At 41.4% G+C, this 21,802-nt stretch overlaps 4 protein-coding genes across 4 annotated transcripts in view; 2 read left to right on the top strand and 2 right to left on the bottom strand.

The window, feature by feature from the left end:
• The window catches only part of LOC109481938 (GPI mannosyltransferase 3-like), an 11,823-nt gene extending 6,180 nt beyond the window's left edge, over positions 1 to 5,643 (bottom strand). The window contains exons 1-6 of the mRNA XM_019784556.1: positions 5,188 to 5,643; positions 4,410 to 4,533; positions 3,750 to 3,867; positions 2,552 to 2,656; positions 1,861 to 1,997; positions 682 to 831 (exon numbers count right to left, since the gene is read on the bottom strand). Coding sequence (XP_019640115.1) covers positions 682 to 831; positions 1,861 to 1,997; positions 2,552 to 2,656; positions 3,750 to 3,867; positions 4,410 to 4,533; positions 5,188 to 5,362 — 809 coding nt within the window. The 5' untranslated portion in view covers positions 5,363 to 5,643. The remainder of the gene's footprint in view (positions 1 to 681; positions 832 to 1,860; positions 1,998 to 2,551; positions 2,657 to 3,749; positions 3,868 to 4,409; positions 4,534 to 5,187) is intronic.
• A 230-nt stretch (positions 5,644 to 5,873) lies between these two features.
• On the top strand, positions 5,874 to 7,890 carry LOC109482095 (protein lin-7 homolog C). Its single transcript, XM_019784755.1, has one exon. It carries the CDS (start codon positions 5,992 to 5,994, stop codon positions 6,592 to 6,594), a length of 603 nt encoding a protein of 200 aa, XP_019640314.1. The 5' UTR covers positions 5,874 to 5,991; the 3' UTR covers positions 6,595 to 7,890.
• A 1,741-nt stretch (positions 7,891 to 9,631) lies between these two features.
• LOC109482135 (metaxin-1-like) lies at positions 9,632 to 14,192 on the bottom strand. The gene is made up of 8 exons (XM_019784833.1): positions 14,056 to 14,192; positions 13,283 to 13,352; positions 13,011 to 13,090; positions 12,653 to 12,745; positions 12,299 to 12,478; positions 11,316 to 11,392; positions 10,729 to 10,886; positions 9,632 to 10,018 (listed from the first exon to the last, which is right to left on the bottom strand). The coding sequence occupies exons 1-8, from the start codon at positions 14,134 to 14,136 to the stop codon at positions 9,792 to 9,794; spliced, it is 966 nt and encodes a 321-aa protein (XP_019640392.1). The 5' UTR covers positions 14,137 to 14,192; the 3' UTR covers positions 9,632 to 9,791.
• Positions 14,193 to 14,267: 75 nt separating this feature from the next.
• Positions 14,268 to 19,767, top strand: LOC109482133 (ADP-dependent glucokinase-like). Its single transcript, XM_019784832.1, has 7 exons — positions 14,268 to 14,591; positions 15,312 to 15,420; positions 16,089 to 16,208; positions 16,740 to 16,799; positions 17,269 to 17,520; positions 17,987 to 18,151; positions 18,733 to 19,767. The coding sequence occupies exons 1-7, from the start codon at positions 14,443 to 14,445 to the stop codon at positions 19,297 to 19,299; spliced, it is 1,422 nt and encodes a 473-aa protein (XP_019640391.1). The 5' UTR covers positions 14,268 to 14,442; the 3' UTR covers positions 19,300 to 19,767.
• Positions 19,768 to 21,802: the final 2,035 nt, after the last annotated feature.

Raw genomic sequence — 21,802 nt, 5'->3', positions numbered from 1 at the left:
GCTTTATTCGGTGGTTATAGCAACTGACAAGGCTTTATCACACCATATTCACCGAGAAAGGGCGGGCCATTAACGCTATTATCATATAGCTTACGCGATAGCCTATCCAAACTGATGCAGTGAAGAGTGACACAATGTACAATTTACCCCCTTGCACATGCTGAATAGAACATAGAACATTGTTCCATCTGGAGTCACCTGAGGTCACTGGGGGGTTCATGTTCTATGTCTTCTATCTGGGTCACAGGCAGGGAACAGGTGTTCTTATGGGAGTCACCCGAGGTCATCGGAACACAAGTCAAGTTATTTTTGGATTTTTTAGAAGTAGAGCCGTGTTCTATTGGGTCACCTGAGGTCATATGCGGGTGATTATTCATTTTGTTTGATGTATGGATTGGGATGAATAAATACCTCGATTTTGACTCTATTTGTAACATAACGGCGACATAAAGAATGTGGAATGGAGCCTTCTGATTGGTCAACGTCACCCGGCTATATGATAATACACCATAATACATAGGGGTTCTACATAAATATACCACACTATTTTGTGTAAATAGTACAATATACATTTTGTATATGAGTCATGGATTGCATGATACGTCAGTTGTTTGTGTAAGTTATAATCTGATTTCTTAGCATTAGATATATATTGGCCTTGTATGTGACATCAAGACTTACCTGACAGGTATAAAGTGTAGAGTGAATGTATGAAGCTTGTTCCTACAGTTCACCAGGTGTAGACCACACAGTGGGAGCCACATGATGGCTGCTGTGGGCCTGACCAGGCAGGACAGAGCAGCTAAACTGAGGTAGATCACCACCTGTTTACTGGGGGAATAGGAGAGACTGAGTTAAGCCTCGGTCACAACCCGCCGTACGTGCTTTTTGTCCGTACGTTTTATGGGAGGCTACGTCTGCTACGTTTTTTCTGAAAACGTGGGGAAGGAGTGGCGTTGATGCACGTCACTCGCACGTTGCACGCACGGCTGCGCAAGGTGTAAGGGTGTGGTCTGCATGCTACGTCTGGCCGTGAGCAGTTGCGTGCATCGTACGTTGCGCAAGGGTTAAGTGAGTTGTACGTGCTTACAATGTACGATCTCTGTGAGTCTGTGCAATTGCAACTTTACCGTAAGGAGGCCATACTCACACGTGCATCTTTTGTATGGTACGTACGGGACACGCGCGTTGCACGTACTTGCACGCACGGGTGGTGAATCCGTAGACCGCACGCAGAAAAAGGCACTTTTAAGTTCTACGGCGTGTCTGCATGCTCCCAGATCCGTAGGATTCCGTACGGAGGCGGTACTCACCACGCACGGATGCCCTGCGTTTGCCCACGTTTTTGCACGTAGACAACACGCAGAAGCACGTACAGCGGGTTGTGGCCATAGCTCAAGTCAGTCAGATTGTACATGTATCTGAGTAACAAACGAAACTGCAGGGGTTGAAATACATTATGTGCACTTGTGCAGGTAACACTGAAACTCACCTGAACCAGACAAACTTTACCTGCACCACTTAGACATTGAGATGTATGGATCATACAAAAACTGTTCAGAAACCATTGTCGCTATTTTTCTTTATTCAGTTCTTTATAGACAGTAGCAGCGATGAAGGCAGCAAATAAAAATCCACATATACCTACAAGTTAGGTGCAGATAGACATCAGAAATACCTGCACAGCCCCAGTTTTACCTGCACAGCCCTAGTTTTACCTGCACTAAGGTGAATATGTAGCCAGTATTTCAAGCCCTGAATTGTGAATCATGGTTGCACTTAAGATTAAGATTGAGATATTCTTCTTGAGCCTGTCTATGACTGCACAATATTAGCACGGTTCTGTTATCAAAAACAAACCTTGACACTCTAGTTGAAGGTTCCTGTGGCCAGGGGTAGTAGTACAAAGCAGCTGTGGTGAGGACTGTTTCCATGGAGTTGGTCAGAGTTCTGGGTCCACAGTAGAACATGAACCAGGACAGAAGCTGGCATAATAGCTGACACAATTGTCATGGAATCATCACATGAGTAATATTATGACACATTCTGAATCGCTACGGTTGGGCGTAGGGAAAAATGTTGTGTTTCCTATTTCCCAACTGACCCTAGCCTTTATTGTGTGTGGATCCCTGCAAGGGACATAAATATTTCGAGCTGATTGACCTTTTTTAGCTTCATGATCTGACACCTGAGTGATGAAACATTGTACAATCGTTTTTCCAACATTGACATTGCAAATATTTAAGTGCCCTCGATCATGCAAGTTATACTTTGTTAAAACTGTATTTTACCCATATCCCTACCTACCAACCGTAATTTTTTCAGGACTCTTTGAACATGAAACAGGAAACACAACATTTTTTATTGGCCTATTGGCAGGGCTGTCATATCATAATATCCTACTCTACAATACTGATAAGCTTTCACAATTGGTTTTGCTTATCACCTACTGAACTCAGTTCGTATCTTTTATGTCATCCTTGGTGTGATAATATCCCTGGGCTAATTTGTACAGGCATAAGTCAAGTTGGTGACACAAACAAAAGGATACAGTCCATTGTGCTACTTCTTTACCATGTAACTTCCTGGTGACCTTGTACAAGTGAAGGTCACATAGTGCTGTAAAGAGTCCCTGAAGAAGTCTTGGGAGAAAAACCTGGAAATCATAGATAAAAAAAATTTATAGTGCATTGCTCAATTATCAACATACTGTCATTAGGCCACACCAATTTAATTTCTTGGTTAACGGATTTTTCGAGAAAAATAATGGAGCGGGCGGGCGAAAAAAAAAAAAAAAAGGCCTAGGCATCCTATTATGGCCCCAAATGGTATGATAGGAGCCTTGAAGTCAACACACCAGGCTGGTTCAAAATTTAAACAATGAATTTTGAACTTTTAACGATACCACTGCATTGAAATATGGAATAACTGTAACAACTAGGAAGAAAAAGACTGTTTTCAACTGTTCAGGGCAAATTATGAGCATTTTGCAGTCGATTCTGAATTTTTATTTTTATTTGCAAATCAGAAAAAAATGAAGCGGGCGAATCCGTTAACCAAGAAATTAAATTAGTGTGGCCTTAAGTAAAGATGACCACTATGTGACGTGTATGCAGAAAAAAACCTTTCGAATCCTGTATCATCATCACATGAAAGCCATCCGATGCAATTTCAGGGTGGCAAAACGAAAATGTTTTGTACGACATATACTGCAATTTCTTGTCACATTTTCATCATCATCAAGTGTTTGTCTCTCTATTTTTTTGGGTACCACCCATAAATAGCTAGAATTAGCCTATGATACAAAGCAAGCAACTGTTTTCCGTCAGCGACATCACATTTTGCCTCACACTCACAGATATCAGTATGCTAAGAGATAGGGTTCATTCCACTTTAAATGTATCATATTACAAGAAATTGACCTTGAAAAACCATGGCCAATTTTGCAGCCCTGAAATTGTAATGGATGCCTGTAACTAGTGCTGTGTACCGGTTCACTGGACCGGTTCCTGACTAAAAATGTTTAGGTTCAAGTAAAATGCCATCGGGCATTGTTGAGTGTCGGCCTCCATGTTATGTGGCCAAAGTTTTGCCCAAACAACATTGCAAGGTTGCCAACATGCAATTTTGTATATGCCATGGGTTCAGGTCCAGACTTACAAGTCCGGAGCTGAACCTAGACCTCTGGACTTGAATCCGGACCTGAACCTAAATGTGGGTTTAGGTACACAGCACTACCTGTAACTCACCAACAAGGTGACACTGTCCAGCCTGAGGACAGCAAGAAGCTTGTAGAGGGAGGCGAACACCAGAGGATAGGTGAACCCTCGCAGCCCTGCCTGCCACTCCCAGGTCAGGTAACCATATGTGTCAGTAGTTAAGAAAAACTTATCACTTCAAAGAGAATAGTTATTAAACTTTAACATAGTCTACCAGCTCAGCCTATCCCAGCCTATGCCACACCAGGCCGCTCAAGTTCATCCCACTCTTGCCAGTCTTGGATGGTGCAGGGAAAGAATGACAGCATGTACTACTGTGGTAGTTGTTCTTTGAGTCCTGTGTTACGTAAAAAAACACTGGAAACTGTATACAGAATGAAAACAGGAGTGAACTATCAATATCTTCATAATCATCAATAATTTTCATAACCCCTCTTTTTCATTTGTCAATTCTAAAATCGTTGATGTGGTTTTCAACTTTATCTTGCAGACTGATTTACTTTGATTTGTTATGATTTGTACACCGGCGCATTTTGTACTTCTTTGTTTTCTCTTTATTATTTGTACCTCGTTTTTATTTTTTGTTGATGTTACTTTCGAGAGAAGGCCTAATTAAATACGTATAATTTCTGCCGTCCTTGAAAATAAATTTTGCAAATGAAATAAAATAATAATTAGCATGAAGGATATCCAAAGACCATGTTGTGTGCCACCTCCAGAGACTGCCAGTACTCATCAGGCACGTGTGCTGTCTGCACCACTGCTGCATTCAGTAACCGTCCAGTCAGCAACACCAGGAACAACAGTCCATCTCCTGAGGGAGGAGACTACATGTCAACTACTTACTAGTAACTTTAAGTAGCAAGGACTTAAAGGCACCAAATGCAATTTCAAGGCAACAAAACAAAAAATGTATTGGATGAGGAAATCTGTCTGATATTGACATTTACTGTCGTTACTTAGCACACTGTCATCACCATTTCATACTTAAAGTTAGCCGTGGCGACTCAGTAATCCTTTTTGTATGATGATCAGTACATTGTATCATCATACAAAAATATACCATAAGTTACAAAAAAAATTAATACAAACTATACCAATGTCGTAGAATGGCTTTATGCCAAAATCAAACGAAAAAAGACGAAATTGTAAAGAAATGAACTTGAAGACTAGATTATTCGCCAAACCATATTCTGTGCCACTTGCTCAACCCTCATGACCACGTAGATTTCATAATGAAAAGAACTTTTTTTTCTTGCAAAACTTTTCTTTTTTTATTTGCACGCGCGCATCAGTTTTGGGGCTCCCGGAGGATGTCATCCATATCAAATCAACATGGCCTTACCTCAGGCTCCTGGCAGCAGTATCGTAAAGTTATGTTCTGTGGCATCACTAAATTATGTACGTCGCCACAGGAAATATTAACTTACATATCATTTCTAATCATTTGAAATCCCTATCAACGTACCTATTGACAACAAAGTGTCAGAGCTCTCTCTTTCCTTTGGTGTTGTTTCCACCGCTAGGCCTGCGCTAGCGCTAGCGTCCCTCCCCGGCGGCGGCTTGTATTCTCGCGCCGGCGTTAGCCCTTCTTCAGGTTCCGGCTGGAGAGTCCGACGGGAACGAAGGTTGTACCGAGACATTTTCCTTGTCTCTGTTCGTTCAGCAGGCGTGAGGATGCCAAAAGAAGAAGAGAATATTTACTCTCACCCTCACTCGACTGAAAACAAATTTCAGCGCCTCACCTTTGACCGCAACACGGTTGGTCTCACTCTACAGTTTTGAATGATTGCTGCAAAGTAAACAAAACGGAGTGGAGTACAGTAGATTGGAGGAGGAAGCGCCACGCCGATTTTGATTGAACTTATCGTTAAATTTGTCAAAGACGGTCACCACAAAGTGCAAATGAATTGTAGTGTGATACATGGCGACAAACACCAAGTTGCAAATGAACTGTGCGCCGAGACCAAATGTTGATATTATAATTAGCTGTTTATTGTAGATTACTGCGCCTCTGTCTAGAGGGAGGAAGTTGTAATCAGGTCAAAGGGGCGGGAAGGGTGCGTCGAGGTAAACATTGTAGTTAGCAAATTTGAAGAACTAAGTTGTTCAGGTTTAAACATTAAATGTATTGTTATGCTGTTGTTTAGAAGTGTGTGTTTGAACACTTTCTATCACGGGCACAATTTGTGAAATACCTAGGGACTACTTTCTGTACGTTGCGGCGGAACACAAAATCACAAAGGGCAAGCGAGAATCAGAGACATCCAAAATGGCGTCTACAGGTGAAGCGCTGACTCTGGAAAGAGATGTAAGGCGGGCTATCGAGCTGCTGGATAACCTGCAGAAGACGGGAGACGTCCCTCCACAGAAGCTACAGGCCCTGCAGAAGGTTCTACAGTCCGATTTCTGCAATGCTATCAGGGAGGTCTACGAGCATGTCTACGAAACCGTGGACCTGACCGGCAGTCCGGAGATCCGAGCCAACGCCACCGCGAAAGCGACGGTCGCCGCCTTCGCAGCCAGCGAGGGCCACGCACACCCCCGCGTCGTGGAGCTGCCGAAGACGGAGGAGGGGCTGGGCTTCAACGTCATGGGCGGGAAGGAGCAGAACTCCCCGATCTACATCTCCCGAGTCATCCCCGGCGGAGTGGCCGACAGGCACGGCGGGCTGAAGAGAGGCGACCAGCTCTTGTCCGTCAACGGAGTCAGCGTGGAGGGCGAAAACCACGAAAAGGCCGTCGAGCTGCTGAAGGCCGCCACCGGCACCGTCAAGCTGGTCGTCCGCTATACTCCCAAGGTCCTGGAGGAGATGGAGGCCCGCTTCGAGAAGATGCGAAACCACCGCCGCGGACGCAGGCCAATGGAATGTTAGATCATCATGCATGCTGAATTTTCTACGAGGACTTTTAGAGAAAGGACTTCTAGAATTTTGTCACATTTAAATGTTAGAGTTGATGCAAGTCTGGAATACATATTGTACTATCGTAAGAAAACAAAGTGGTAGCACCAATTACAATGATTCACAGTTTACATTTACATATAGTTCACATAATTTAGAACTTGAGTGTTATTATTAATATTGAGGAATATGGCTATCAGACTTAGAATCATTCCTATTTTGAAATTGGAGATTGTCGTGTGAACTAGATGAATGGAATAAGCTAGAATGAGGGCACTACTGGCTAATAGTGCCAAGAGAGAAGGAATATAATGTCAATCATGAAAATGCCTCTAAATAGCAATTTAGTAGTGCTGGTCAACTTTGCCCTGATAGGTGGTCCCATCCTTAATGCACCAATCGCAGAAATAAGCTCTTAAAACAGTTACAAATTGTGTTGTAAGGACCAGGGTATGGTGTTATCAGACAGTTATCCACTATAACTGTGTTTAACAAATTCAGAAAGCAGCAAGTGGTTAGTGAATCCAAAATTATAACTGCTGCCTTTTTTCTTGCTGTGCAAAGATAATAGCACAAGGCACTCCTTTTTACAATGTCCCAGCAATTAAAAATGTCCCAGACAACTGTACCCCACAATTACATGTATTTTCAGCCTAGGATGGACCTGTTAGACCAGGCTATTAAAATTGCTGTGAGAAGCTGCAACAAAAAATACTGAAATGATTTTTTATCCCAAGAATTCTTTACCTATGTATACAGGACTTTTTTGTGTGTTTGAATTCAATTGCATCAGATATGTCAGTGATTTTAAGAAGTGGTTACATGCTGTATTCCTAGTCAACAAAATGCCTTTAGCTGAAGCATGTAGGGACAGTTAAGTTGTAGAGCCTCTGTTTGCTGAATATGTAGATGTTGGGTAGAGATTAACATTATCACTGTGCAGCTTTGGATAAATTCAGTCATGACTTTCTGTGGCTTACATCTTAAGTAGATGTGTTGTTTTGACTCACTTTGGTGATTTTGTAATCGAATCAGCCTATGGAACCAACATAACATCTAACAGGTGTGCAACAAAAGGTGTTAAAACAACACCTCTACTTAGAAATCATGACAGTGGTTTCATTCATCCATGTTTACCAGAATGTATGTCAGTTGCTTAGTCATTTCTGGTGAGACTTTAATACTGTCACTGCTTGCTACTGCTTCATGATTGTGTTACAATATTATCACTAATAAATACACAATGGTATTAAAAATGAGTATGTGTGGCCAAAAGTGTGGTATGGTCTTTCTGTAGTGTTTGTAGAAAAAAAATGGGAACAAAGTCGTTACACCCAAAAATTTGCCGAAATAGAAGTTATACAGAGAGAGATATCTGCAGCTGCCATGTTATGTATACTGGTATGTATGTTCAATTGATTGATGCCTGTAGATCATTAAGTTACTGGCAAATTTATTATGAAAATTCTGCTTATACTGCTGTCTGGGTTCCTAGAGAAGATTCTCAGGGAACATTTTTCTGCAATGAAAAAGAGCAATTTTGTAGAGAGATTGAGTTCATAGTAATTATGGGTACTAAAATTCCTTGTTGCAATAGGACTAAAACAAAAGCCCATCAACCAAATATTTTAAAACACCAAATAAGGCCTCCTTAACTCTCCAAACCATGGTTGGCAGTCAAAGTTGACTCAAATTTGATTTGATTCACATCAAAAGGTAGGCATGGCTTGAATCTGATTCGGTTGGTTGGTGGTCAGGGAAAGGTTCTGAATGTGTGTCAGGGGCTTAAAGAGTAACAAATAGGCTGTGCAAGTTTAAATTTCTCCTACCCTGCATAAAGATGCAGTACCATACTCTGAAAGTAGAGGGCATTGAAGGTACAAGGGCAGTAACAACACTCCTGTGGTTTCCCTTGGTGGGGGGGGGTACTTCACACCTAGGTGCCAAGTGAAGTTTCTAATACTGGGCAAGTGAAGTTTGATAGGGTAACAATTAGCTGTTAATAGCCTTTGGGCCTGAAACTCGTGGCAGGCATTGGTAAGGGTTGAGACATGAAAAAAAATGCAGAATACATACAATCACAATGTATTATAAATCTCCAATCTTCCCTTCACCAACCTCTGCTTGGAGAGTACACTCTGGTGGCAGAAAAGCCCTTATTTCTTGATCACACTCAATATGGCTAACAAACCACTCGTAGAAATACACAACTGGCCATCTTTCCTTTTTTAAAGAGGCATTTTAATGTCTTTCCTGTAACATGAATGTGCTACTTGACATTATGTATCAATATGTGAGTTACAAACCTTACATCTTATGAGAATGACAAAAGTAACCTGCAGCAGTACCCTGGCATTATATAGCATTTTACGTTCCATTAATAATTAGCAACCTTTTGCTATTCTTTTTATTGGTCAAGCTTAAAATTTTCCTGCTCTGTCCTAAAAAGAGGTATGGCAGAGAAATATTTGTCACAATGTAAAAATTCAAGCAACACATCATAAATCAATCATAATAAATCATTCAAGTACCTACCAATATGTACATTTACAGATACATGTAATACAAAAAAGTACCATCTTTATCATAACAGTAATTTTTTTATGCTCTTGCAAAGTTCTCTTTCAATGCAACAAAAAACAATACATATCTTGTGGAAGGTTTCCTCGTACATGTTAAAAAAAAAACTGTACAAACAGAATGTCACAAAATCTCATCAAAATGATGGCATAAACATTTGTTAATTTAAAAGTGCCCTTATTGTTTGGACAATGAAGACATAATGGGTAGGTATTTGAATTAATGACAAGAGATAATTAGATTATATCTTTGTCTAATATAGTTGACAATTAACTTTCACAGTACTGGTTATTACTATAAATCACAATTTTTTCTGGTACATTGTACATGTACTTTTTTATTCAGATTTTTTGCAGTCACTTCTGTACTGCAAACTTATCATTACCATGAACAAATAATTTGGCGACTTTCTTTTTGCTGCACCTGCCACCACTGCAAACATATAGTTCCGTGAACATTTTTCTCAGACTGCAAACTTTTGCTACTGCGAACATTAAGTGATTTACAGTATTCATTCCAGCAGTAATACATGTACAGTTATCCTAAAACAAAGCTGCCAGGCAAGCTTACATATATCAGAAACTCCTAACTTAGTCATCCTCTCGTTCTTCTTCCTGAAACCTGAGATTTTCGACATCGACGTCCGACTCCACCGCAGGTACGTCGTCATCCCCGCTCATGTCGATTTGGACTAGTCCGCTGAGGAGGGCGTACGCTACCATGGCAGCGATGGCCACGCCCACAGACAGGATCTTGTTAGTAGTGCTGTACTGCCGGTCCTCTACTGTGCTCGGCGTGAATGTTGAATGGTCTGCATCTGAAGGGAAATAGACAAGTTTGTTTGAACCATGTTTTATACCATTCTTTATTCATGAAAGCTCAAATCGGCATGCAGGCCACTTTTCATTGAGGCATGGAGGTGTGTTTTTCTACCTGCATGATTGAGGTAACTCTAGTGAGTTTACATTCGGAAGTGATCGGTCATTTCTTATCCTGATGAAGGTGACAGTGGTTGTTGAAAATTTTATCCCTGTTTACCCTTATGTTGGAATAAAGTTCAACATTGTACTATGATTACTATGAACACGGATGAACTTCCATGAAATTGTCTGTTTTACATCTGGCATAGTTCTCACTAGGCTGTTGGAGTGTAGGGGCCTCCTGTGATTTCCACCCCCCTATGCTTGATTTAGCCCCCTACACTGACTTTCAACAAGCGTAGGGGTGTTTCTTTTGTCACTCTTCATAAATCTTTTTAAAAAATGAAAATCTGACTTCAGAATGAAGCTATAACACAGGGAAAACATAATTTTATAAAATTTGTCCCTCAAAATAAGTAGGAAATAGTGCCTCATGGGTTTACAAGTTTATAAATTTTGGGGGGAGAATACCAGACCCCCAACTGTGGTGATGTCTTGGCGTGGGACTTGACGTGTGGAACAACTTGTGCCGTGGAAAGTTGTCCTTCAATACCTGGCCCTATGCTGTGAAATAAAAAAAAAACACGGTAAGAACCATGTCTGGTACCTTCTGAGTCTGAAGGGAAGTAGCGACTGGTGATGCGCGCGCAGAAGTTGAGCAGGTTGTTACAGTTCTTGAGGTGGTTCTGGAGCTGGTTGCTGGGGAGGGGGGCCTTCAGCACTGGGGCGATGTGGGCAAACACTATAGCATCCAGGGTGGTGGGGCTGGGGAGGACACAACCAACGAAGACAAGTTCACTTTTTGATCATATGTCCTAAATATGTATAATTCACTATACATTAGACTATCGGCTTCTGTACCAAGATTTACCTAAATAGACTTGAAAAGCAAATCTAAATACATAATGACATGTGACAACCCCTGTATGGTATAAATATATATTTAAGACCGTAAAACATTAGAAATTCCTCCAATGATAGTAAAAGTTCATACATGTACCTATCCCTTACTAGTCACCCACTTTAGTTACCAGTAAATATTGTATTGCACAAAAATATTGTAATACTGGTAAGCTTCCTTACAATGGTTAAAAATGTCATACAAAATGTGTACAATAGTATTCCACGTATATACATGTACATGTATATACAGGAAAAAAGTTCACAAATATAGTGAAGGCAAATACAGTATACCTTTGTCCAAAGAAGAAATCCTGCTCCCCCAGTCGTCCAGACAAAAGGTTCAAACACTCCTTAGCATCTCTGTAGATCTGAGAACCAAAGAAGGGATCAACAGTAATTCCGGTTTATACTTGAGAAAATCAGAGCTGACCATAATATATATATTACATGTAAAAATGTAAATGTAAAATCTAATTATCCAGATTACAGCAAGCTTAAGACCTCATCGTGAAAGTTCATTTGTGTTGGTGATTAGATGTTTAAATTAAAGTTAAAACTTTACACAAAGAATGGTTCTCACTTAGAACTTTCGACTGCAGCCACTCTGGTCTTCCTCGGTAGACTGACCCAGTGAGATATCGAGTCACCTGTACATTCTTTTTCATTGGACATTGTAAGAATATTATACCAAACAAGACTACTCCCTGAGGAGTGAAAGAGGCTATTTACACCAGGGCAGGCCTCGAAATTAACTTTTCTTCCAATTGTCCCAGCACTGTCCCAAAAATAAATTTCAATTGTCCCAAAGTGAGGATGGACTGTCCCGGGAGTAACAGTTAAATGTATGACTTCAACTTGAAGTCAATTTTATTTTGCTTATGTTCTGACTCCCAGGCGCGCTATAATTGCAGAGTAGACAAGAAATTTGAATCCAAAAGCCGGACGTGTGCCATATCAGCAATAGAAATGCTGACATTTTGATGTTGATTATTTTTCTGTTGTCCCCAAAATGTCCCAAAGTGGCTTTTTAGTTGTCCCGGCCTAAATTTTAGTGGTCAGTGGCCATTGGGACACTGTTATTTTCGAGCCCTGCAGGGCCCATCTCCCTTCACTCAACCTTGATAGAGGTTTCGTTTACCAGATACCTTTGTTGACATCACTCTTCAGAGAAGCCACATGGTAAGTCTCACTGGGTCAGTCTACTGAGGAAGACCAGAGTGACTGGTGGAAAGCTCTAGGTGAGAACTACTAGTTTTAACTTATATAGGATATACCTGAGCTTCCATCTCCCCATCTATAAGGTGGTCCCCACCGCGTGTGCACTGCAATCTCACTTCTGCGGCTTGTTGCATCCGTCCGGGGACGAAGAAGTTCAGAGGAAACGGCAGTGCCCGGGCGTACCATGGGCGCGAGAAATCTACGTAGTTCCTGGCATCCATCCAGAAGGAGTGAAGCTGATAAAAAAAAATAATGGCAAGTAGGGAACAGAGCTGTCAACAAGGTGGAAAGTTGAATATTTATGAAATATATATGTCTTGTCAAACTATTTTGTACTGCTTGTACTGTTCTTTTGTGCCATTTAATTAAAGACATACTGTGTAAAACATTATACACTTCAAAAGCATTACCATTGCTGGTACAAATTTTTCCTCCAAAAGTGAGGTGAATGCCAGCACATCAGAGCTCTGCTTTGCTGTCAGTTCATAGTCAGCATTGAATTTCTGCAACAGTAAATGAAAGGGTAATTACAAATACATAAACAGCTTCACATGTCCAGGAATATAAGTTCAAAGAATAGCTTTACTCCCTGAACCCTTAATGTAGACATACTGTCAGATATTGAAAAGCATATTGATGGATCTGGCGTGGTATTCTGTATCTGTATCGGTATAGCTGGTATAGCCAGTATAACCACCCTTCAGCATAACACACCAGCTTATATTATTGTATTAAACAAGACTGTTTGGAAAACTACAAGTCACACACCTCTTGTCTAAGGTAGTCCAGTATCCTTCCAGGAGATGTTAAGACCAGGTCCTCTCCATTCTTGAACACTGGTAGGGAGCCTGTATAAAGACAACACGCAATTTTCAGGCCTGAAATAAGTCATAACATCATCAATAAAATTTTTCATTTTTGTGTACTAAAATATCAGTGTCCTACTAGTACAGTACATGTATTGAGAGTTGAGTACATGTATAAATTTCTTTTTAAAAAACTAAGAAGAAAATAACTGGTAAAAAGGGACACATGTATACCTGATGGAGATTTCCATGGGTTGTTGATTTTCTTCAGCTTCAGTGGGGCACCTGCAAACCTTGCATAGGCCTACAGAATAGAACAGGAGAGAACGAAAACAACCAACATGTGAGAGACGTCGTAGCAGTGTACCAGTATGTTGAGTTCAAACAACAACAGCAACTGACCAGTCCAACAGTCCAGACCTTTTAGTTTTACCCTTGCAGTTGGTGCTTTTGGCTCGTGAGTTAACAGTCTGAGTTCGAATCCAGGGACTGTACGTATACTAGTACTTGCCCCTTTGTGTTTCAATGTCTTCATCCTATCTATACAAAATTGTATGCAGTCGCTGTGATTAAGTAGCACCCCTTTCATGGCCCTTTCATAATTTCTGAGAAATACTAGTACACTATCAACTTTTATCAGGCTTGACAATAATAAATTTCAGGCAAGCTCATATATGATTTCTCAAATCTGTCACCAGAAAATATTACAATAATGTTAATAATATAAGATTTTTGGGTGTGTCAGCACAGTGACTCAATGCTGGTTGGGATACCCAGGCACTTCTTGAAGGAAAAAAAAGCAAAAGACATAAGGCTGGCGCTAAATACCATGATTTGGGGCATGTGAGAGAACTTACCTTCTTGATATAATTTTGGAAACGCCCCCCTCCCACTCAAATGATGCATAAGTTGATTCAGCGACCAAACATAGGCCTAAGTCCCCATGAAATTCTTTCTAGCATTACAAGTATAGTCTTTGCAATGGCTTAGACTGTTTTCACACTCACAATAACCGTTAGACAGTCTACATCGATGGACGGCAGGCCCCAGTCCCCCTTCCAGCACCACAGCTCCATGGGCGCCGCCATGTTGGGTCACGGCGGTGTGCTTACCTGGGGTCAAATCAATGCGCCAACCTTCCTTCCCACATAACCGATTTAACTTTACCCTAAATGGGATAACTTTGACTTGGAAATACTCAAGTTATCATATCCTTTGAAGAAATTTATCTTAAAAAATATTTATTTTTGTAGATCTGTACGGACTATTTTGTAAGGCGCGCTTGTATATTGAGCATATAGGGTGTTCCACGGTCGACCCTTTAGCCTCAAAACATTTTCGACTGAGTAAAGATTTTGTCGTGCTCGAAGCCGTATCAACAAAATCTCCTAAGTATGATTTCAGGACGATTTGTTTTCGGCTTCTGTGCGTTTGTCGCAGCGTACATGTACTATTCGCCTCCCGGACACGAGAAGAGGACCCTGCAGTATTTTCAGTCTGAGATCCGACAACCGGTTGTCCGCTTTCATCGAGTTGCAGTCGGGTGAGCTCAGCAGTCAACCCAAAATATTCAATCGATAGATTTCTGTTCGAAAGATAAACTTTCAAACTGTAGAAGAAGTATATTTGCATGCCTGTTGTTTAGCCTGTTTTTAGAGGTATTGTAGAAATGACGGAGTAGGAACATATCGAAGTGGGCGTGTCAACGTAACTTTGTTTTGTGAACTTCGGCCTTTTATTACGTGCATTAAAGAGTACAGGCCTTGTAACTCTTTTGGTGTGTTCCCTATAGAAAATGGTTGGGAAGACAAATGATACAAAATAAGACTGCGTGATATTGATAGAACTGGAGAAAATACTGCTAATTCATGTTATTGCCAACGTTAACTTAACTGTTATGTAAAAGAGGTTAATTAAAATACCATAGGAACTGCTGTCCTTTCGATGGCGGCAAAGCGGGGTAGACCATGTACTCAAGAGTACTGTGCATGGTCTACCCCTCCGGTTCAGTGTGGATTTGTAGGTAATTACCTTATCCTCTTTTACATCATCATGACTTTGTCATGTTCAACTGGTTTTCAAATTCAAATTTTCAAATTCAAACTTTATTTTCTACTGTTCCTTCAGTGTGATTAGTGTCGACTTGTTCTGTCAGTTCAATCGGTGATGCTGAAGAAGAGTGACGGGGGTTATTTATCACTTAGTAGAGTTTGATTTGTCTTTGAATATTGTTTTACCTGTTGGATGTCTTGTCTTGTCCCAGAGTGAATGCTGGTGTGGACCTGATTGTGTCTGCCACAGAGCTGCTGCAGGGCCTGGGGATGACCCCCAGTCAGACCAGGACTGACCACCTGCACCTGGACAGTCTACAGGTGTGTACTCTGAGTAAAGAGACTCTTTTTACACAACCAAGTCTTTTATTCAGCCGATGTTTCGGTGACCGTCTGTCACCTTCCTCAGGGCAATTCTGACTGGTTCACATTGCACTGCAGCACAGGTGTTGCTACTATAGATGCACTCCCAAACGTACAATATTTACATATTTGCACACATGCTTGGCCACATATAATAACTGACCACAATTGTATATATCCAACTCCTGTACGTTTGGGACAGCATTGTAGAATACAGTTCCCTGTGGCCACGTATGTGTGTAGATATGCATGCCCGTAGCCAGGATTTTGAAGGGGGGGGGGGTTCGTTCCCACTGCTTGAGGGGACCTTGAGCACTAGGGGGTCCGGGGGCATGCTCCCCTGGGAAATTGTGAAAAATGAACCTTCTAAAATGGCATTTCGTGCATTTTTGAGAGGATTTCCAAGAAAAAATCAGAGATGAATTTTTATTCAATGACAAAGGGAGCAGTTTTTCTACGATTCCAGCCCATCTGTTCAAGAAAAATCTTTACATAAAAAGTTCTTCCGAACCCCCCCTGGCTACGGGCATGATATGTTCTGGACACGACTCTGGATCAAACCAGGTCTAGCTGTTTCATAGTTGAACGTTCTACCACTACGTCTTCTAAAACACATTGTTTCACAGGACCTGGAGGAGGCAGTGGCTTACTACATGGAGAAGGGCGCGGCAGGGGAGCGCTACATGGGAGACGGAGCGCTGTTTCAGCAGATAGTGGCAGCGGCCGAGAAACTTCCCGACAAAAAGGTACGAGCAACATTACCTCCTTGATTACAGCCATGGTGGTCTAACTCTAACCTTGATTAGTGAGAATAAACTACTTACAAACTCGTTAGATAAGTGCAGTCAAGTTTATCAATGAAAACATCCACGTAATAATAATGAGATACACTAGGAAATTGTTACAAGGCAGCTGTCAGATGTTTCAGGTAGCTTCCACTACTTTTCCTCAGTGATTTCCTTTGGCATTCACATATTGCAGTACTTCTTTGGTCCGCTAGGTGTCTTCTACATCATACCCCCCAGGGTTATACTTCTTTTGATAGATTACTTGTCATTTTCTTTGTACAATTGTAGCTTTGTAGTAAATTGCACAGTAAACTGAGTTGTTAGTTAGAGTTACAAAATGTAGTTGGATTGAATCCAGTTGCATAACAGTACTGTATCAGAATTTCTTGTCAAACATTTTAGTGTTATGGAGATGCTAATGTGTCTACAGCAACATCTAGATCTGAAATGGCTTGTTAATATGTTTTATGTCCTTTTTATCACGACTAGGTCTCCATTGGCGGTAATGCAGCCCTGATGGGGGAGAGGATGGCTGACATGGGTGTTCAGGTATTGTACACCAGCATTCTCTTTTACTCAGACTTTCTGCCAAAAATTATGATTTTAAAGGCATTTCAGGGCAGCAAATAAAAAAATATTCTAGATGAGGAAATTTGCCATATTTTTTACATTTTACTGCCATTTCTCAGCACATTTTTTGTCATCATTTCATACTTAAAGCGTTTGATATTGCCCCCAAACAAGCTACGATCTCTTGAGTACCACCCGTAAATAGCTAGAACTAGCCTTTTGCCTCACAGGTATCAGCACATGCTATTGGGTAGGGTTGATTCAAAGAGTGCAGAACATGTCATCCCATCACTTTGCATGTAGATAAACAATTAGGATGCACTCCGTAGATGTACTCAGTGTTGAACTTGATGTTTATCTATTAGTTGCCTTCGTCAGAAGGCTATGAAATCACTTTGCTATAGTTCCCTATATATCTTCTACACATTGATATGTCCTTGGTTATCAGGTGTTACTAGGTGGACCGATGGGTCCACAGGCCATGAAGCTGCTGAGCTCCAGCGTGCAGGTGCCGCGGGACTGCATACGGGCGCGGGACGAGGTCCACCTCATCCTGGAGTTTGGGCGCGGTGAGGCCTGGGGCGACGTGGAGGCGGCCGTCGCCACCCGCTTCATCTTCTCCAACGACGTCTCCAACGCCAGGATGGAGCCGCTGGAGGCGTTCTTCGGGCAGTTGGAGCACTTCCGCCCTGACCTGGTGGTCTGTATCTGTATGAATGGTTTATTTCAACACTGTCGCAAACAAATACATGTAGCAGCCAGAGTGGCTGAATTGTGTTAAGACATGACAACAATTCGGGAAGAGACATATTCGCATGTAAAACACTAGTGATGATATCTATGCAAAATTTGCCGGATACTAGTAAAAAGGAGAATAGTTAGTCAAGTTAAAAAACCTTATCAGGCATAATTGTCAGTTGGTACAAATAGTCAAGGGCAGACGAATTAAATGTCTCGCCGTGTATCTGTATGTGTATAGCAGATATAATCGCCCTACGGTGTAACACACCTTCACAGGCACCGGGCAAGGTGGCAGCTAGCTATACATTAAACCGATCAACTTGTTACACCTAACCCTTGAACATCTAACTCTAAACATTGTTTAAAGCTATCTAATGACAATGCCCCTACTGTACTTGATGACAGTGAGTTCCACTCTGCGACAGGTTTTGTCGGGTCTGCACCTGTTGGAGAAGGAGAAGGACAGTTTCCGACAGGCGCGGCTGGCCAGGGTCGTCCACGTGCTGCGGAACATCCCGGACGGCATCGCGGTCCACCTGGAGCTGGCCAGCATGGTCGACACGGCGTTCCTGAAAAAAATCGCAGCTGAGGTGGGTGGGGTCTCTGTGGTGATTGGGGTAGTGTCAACTTCTGTCTTCAGAAGTATTATGCAATGGAGTGCAGAAAATCATATCTTCAAATTCATCATTCATTCAAAGCTACCCCTACAGCTCTGAGTCTACATATACATGTATGTCAACATTTGTGTTATTTCGGCCATATTGATTTGAATTTTGTCCATTTCCAAAAAAAAAAGTTTTCAAGCATGCAAATGAGCCATTAATTGCAAAAAATATTCACCATGCCATACTGTGTGTTATTTGTTCAACTTCTATGACCACATAGATTTCATAATGAAGGCAACTTTGTTTTGCCAACCTTTTTTTATTCGTACGCTTGCATCAGTTTTGGGATTCCCATAAGATGTCATCCATACAAATAAATCAACATGGCCTAACTAAGCTCAAGGTTCACCCCTAATGACATGGTAGTGGATTTCTTCCAAGGACAAAAGGAGTGTTATTGTTCTGTACAAGCTACCATCAGTTTTAGGGTTCCCAGAGGATGTCATCCATATGAACATGGCCTTATCCACTGATGTACTTAATTGTGTTCTCTACCCTAATTGCAGGTTTTCCCTGTGGTTCACTCCATCGGTCTGAACGAGCAGGAGCTGGCCTTCCTGTGCAAGTCTGTGGACGGACCTCTCCACGCAGAAGTCCTGGACGGGGGTCAGCCGGAAATACCCGCGGTCAACGACATCCTCTTCTGGCTCCTCCAAACCTACGGTTACTCCGAAGAGAACCCCACCTCTCGCTTCTCCCGGATCCACTTCCACTCGCTGACGTTCCACGTCACCGCCGCCCTCCCCGCTTTCTGGGGGAATCTCCCATCAGCCACTGCGGCGGGAAGCCTGGTCGCGCCCCAGCAGGCCTGCGGAGAGGACGGCGTCATCACGCACTCGGAAACCGACATAAAGATTCCGCTGGCATTCCCACTATCCGTACAACACCCCCCACTCAGGAGAGAGATAGTCAAGTATAGTTCTTATCACCCAGTCACAAGTTGGGTGAGGGAAGGGGTAGAATTTGCGTTTAGTCCAGTTTTAGTGTGTAAGAAACCCATCAGGACTGTCGGTTTGGGTGATGCAATATCGGCAACAGGGTTACTATACTCACAGTTCAAGGGAACACAATGATGTTATCTGAACTACTTGTTGTAGATAATCATTATATTGATAGTCAATACGTGTATAATGTCCTTGGTTTATCATAATAATGAACTTTCTTGTGCTTTGTTCAGGTACGGAAAAACAAGGTAACGATATGTTTATTCCAGAATAAGCAGTGAAACTGCTGCTAGAATTTTTATTTGCCTGAGAATTATGTGTGATGAGATAACAGCCACACATGATCACCAGTGTTAAAGGTATCAAACTGTCGGAAGTGAATAGGGATGTGCAATGGCCAAAAGCTATCAGTGCCCAAAGCAAATTTGTACAATACAAACTCCTACCTTGTAAAGAGGGCCTGCATGGGGGGTAGTGATAACAAATTAGGCAAACATTCAGCCACCAATTACAAATTAGGCCATGTTGATTTGATTATATGGATGACATCCGCGCGCGCATGAATTTTCGGCCGTTTCCAAAAAAAAAAAGTTTTCAACCATGCTGTAAATCGTACAAAACAGTTGCAAAATGAGCAAAAATATACCATAAGTTACAAAAAAAATTAATAAAAACTATACCAATGTCGTAGAATGCCAAAATCAAACGAAAAAAGACGAAATTGTAAAGAAATGAACTTGAAGACTAGATTATTTGCCAAACCATATTCTGTGCCATTTGCTCAACCCTCATGACCACGTAGATTTCATAATGAAATAAAACTTCTTTTTTTTTTTGCAAAACTTTTTTTTTATTCGCACGCGCGCATCAGTTTTGGGGCTCCCGGAGGATGTCATCCATATAATCAAATCAACATGGTCTTAGGTTAAAGTCTCAGAGCTGATTACGAACAATTACGTCTTATGGCTAATGTACTGATTACGAATTACAATGATTTTGGCTGCCTACAGATTATGAAAAGTAAAAAGACCTGATTACGCCTTACGAAAAAAGGCATGCAGACCCTTTGGTAATACATGTAGCAAGCAAAAATCCTGGAAATTATGCCAATGGGGTAGGCCACTCTGTCGCAAAGTATTCATCAGTCTTCAGTTGTGTGACAGTTAGTTGTACAATGGCAATCATCACAGCATAACACAAGGTGTAGATGACTTCTGTTGGTACATGCATCAACTGCTGCATGCTGCCCAATAAAGTATTTAGTTCCTGAAAACTTATCTTTCACGGTCAATATTCTAGTCACTAATCTACATACTAAGTTGACACAGTTAACACTTCACTTGAATGTGCTATATATGTGGGGCAGTATCATAAAGATTCCTTTATTCAGAATACATGTAATCCAGTTTTTCTGCCCTGAAATTGCATTGGATGCCTTTAAAAAGAAACTTGTGGAAAGGTGCAGGTGGTTGGGAGTGATACAAGTTTAAATAACTGCTACAGTAGATGTTTATGATAATGAAATCATGACTAACACTGTTGAATACATTGAAAAAGTACATAACAAACTTGAGTTCCACGACCGCATACCAAAAATCACAACAACCCTTCGATCGGTTCTTGAGTTATCCTCCTTCAAAGATTTATGAACAAATTCCAATGTCTGGTCAAGACCTACCCACATACCAAATATCCTGAGTTCTTCTGTTGACAGACACACACACAAACACTACCAAAAATATAGCACTGATTTTCATGGGAACATCTGCTTGAATGAGGCACATTTTCCCCCAACTGTAAGAATGCATTAAAGGGGTCAGACGAAGATGATTCTAGATACTCCTAACCTCAGGGTTAATCTCCAAGCAGATCTTGAGGTGACTGCAAAGACAGTGTCCAATTGGCCAGTCTGTATCCATTTGCCACATAAAAAAAGTTACGAGTACAAAAAAGGAGAGCCCGAAACAAAATTGATTTTAAAAAAAACGCCAAAAATAAGCCCCGGCCTAAACATCTGCTTTGATTGAGAGTACTACAGGGTGACCTTGACAATTGCTAACGATTTCTTGGAGAAGAGGGGGGTTCTTTGTGACAAGCTAAGACATCTGGAACAACAGACTGGAGCTTGAGGTCAGCCGTCCTGTAATAGATATCGCTCAGCTACAAAACTCTGACGCAAAATCATCCATCTCCAAAGGGTTTCAAGGAAATGGATGTAGAAAAGTCGCCCGGTCCTTCAACTCTTACTTACTTAGGCCTACTGCCCGTCCTTTTTACGCACATCAGGCCATGTTGATTTGATTATATGGATGGCATCCTCTGGGAACCCCAAAACTGATGCGAGCGTGCAAAAAAAAAAGTTTGGCAAAAAAGTTTCCTTCCATATGAAATACGTGCCTGGTTATGATCATGAAGGTGGAACATGGACTCTTCATCATCATACAGTATGTACACATTTTCGTCTTTTCCTTTGGAATTGATTTTGGCATTCTATGGCATTAGTATCCTGTTCTAATATATAGTTATCTCTTTTTTTTGCAATTTACAGTATTCATTTGCTCAGTTTGCAACTGCTTTGTACGATTTACAGTTTTTTCTGTATGATCGAAAACTTTTTTGGAAACAGACGAAA

This window comes from Branchiostoma belcheri, unplaced genomic scaffold (assembly GCF_001625305.1).
Source record: "Branchiostoma belcheri isolate BF01 breed outbred unplaced genomic scaffold, Haploidv18h27 scaffold59, whole genome shotgun sequence".
Taxonomy (NCBI): domain Eukaryota; kingdom Metazoa; phylum Chordata; class Leptocardii; order Amphioxiformes; family Branchiostomatidae; genus Branchiostoma; species Branchiostoma belcheri.
Note: the sequence above shows the minus strand (reverse complement) of the source record. Positions and strands in the feature narration are given on the sequence as shown.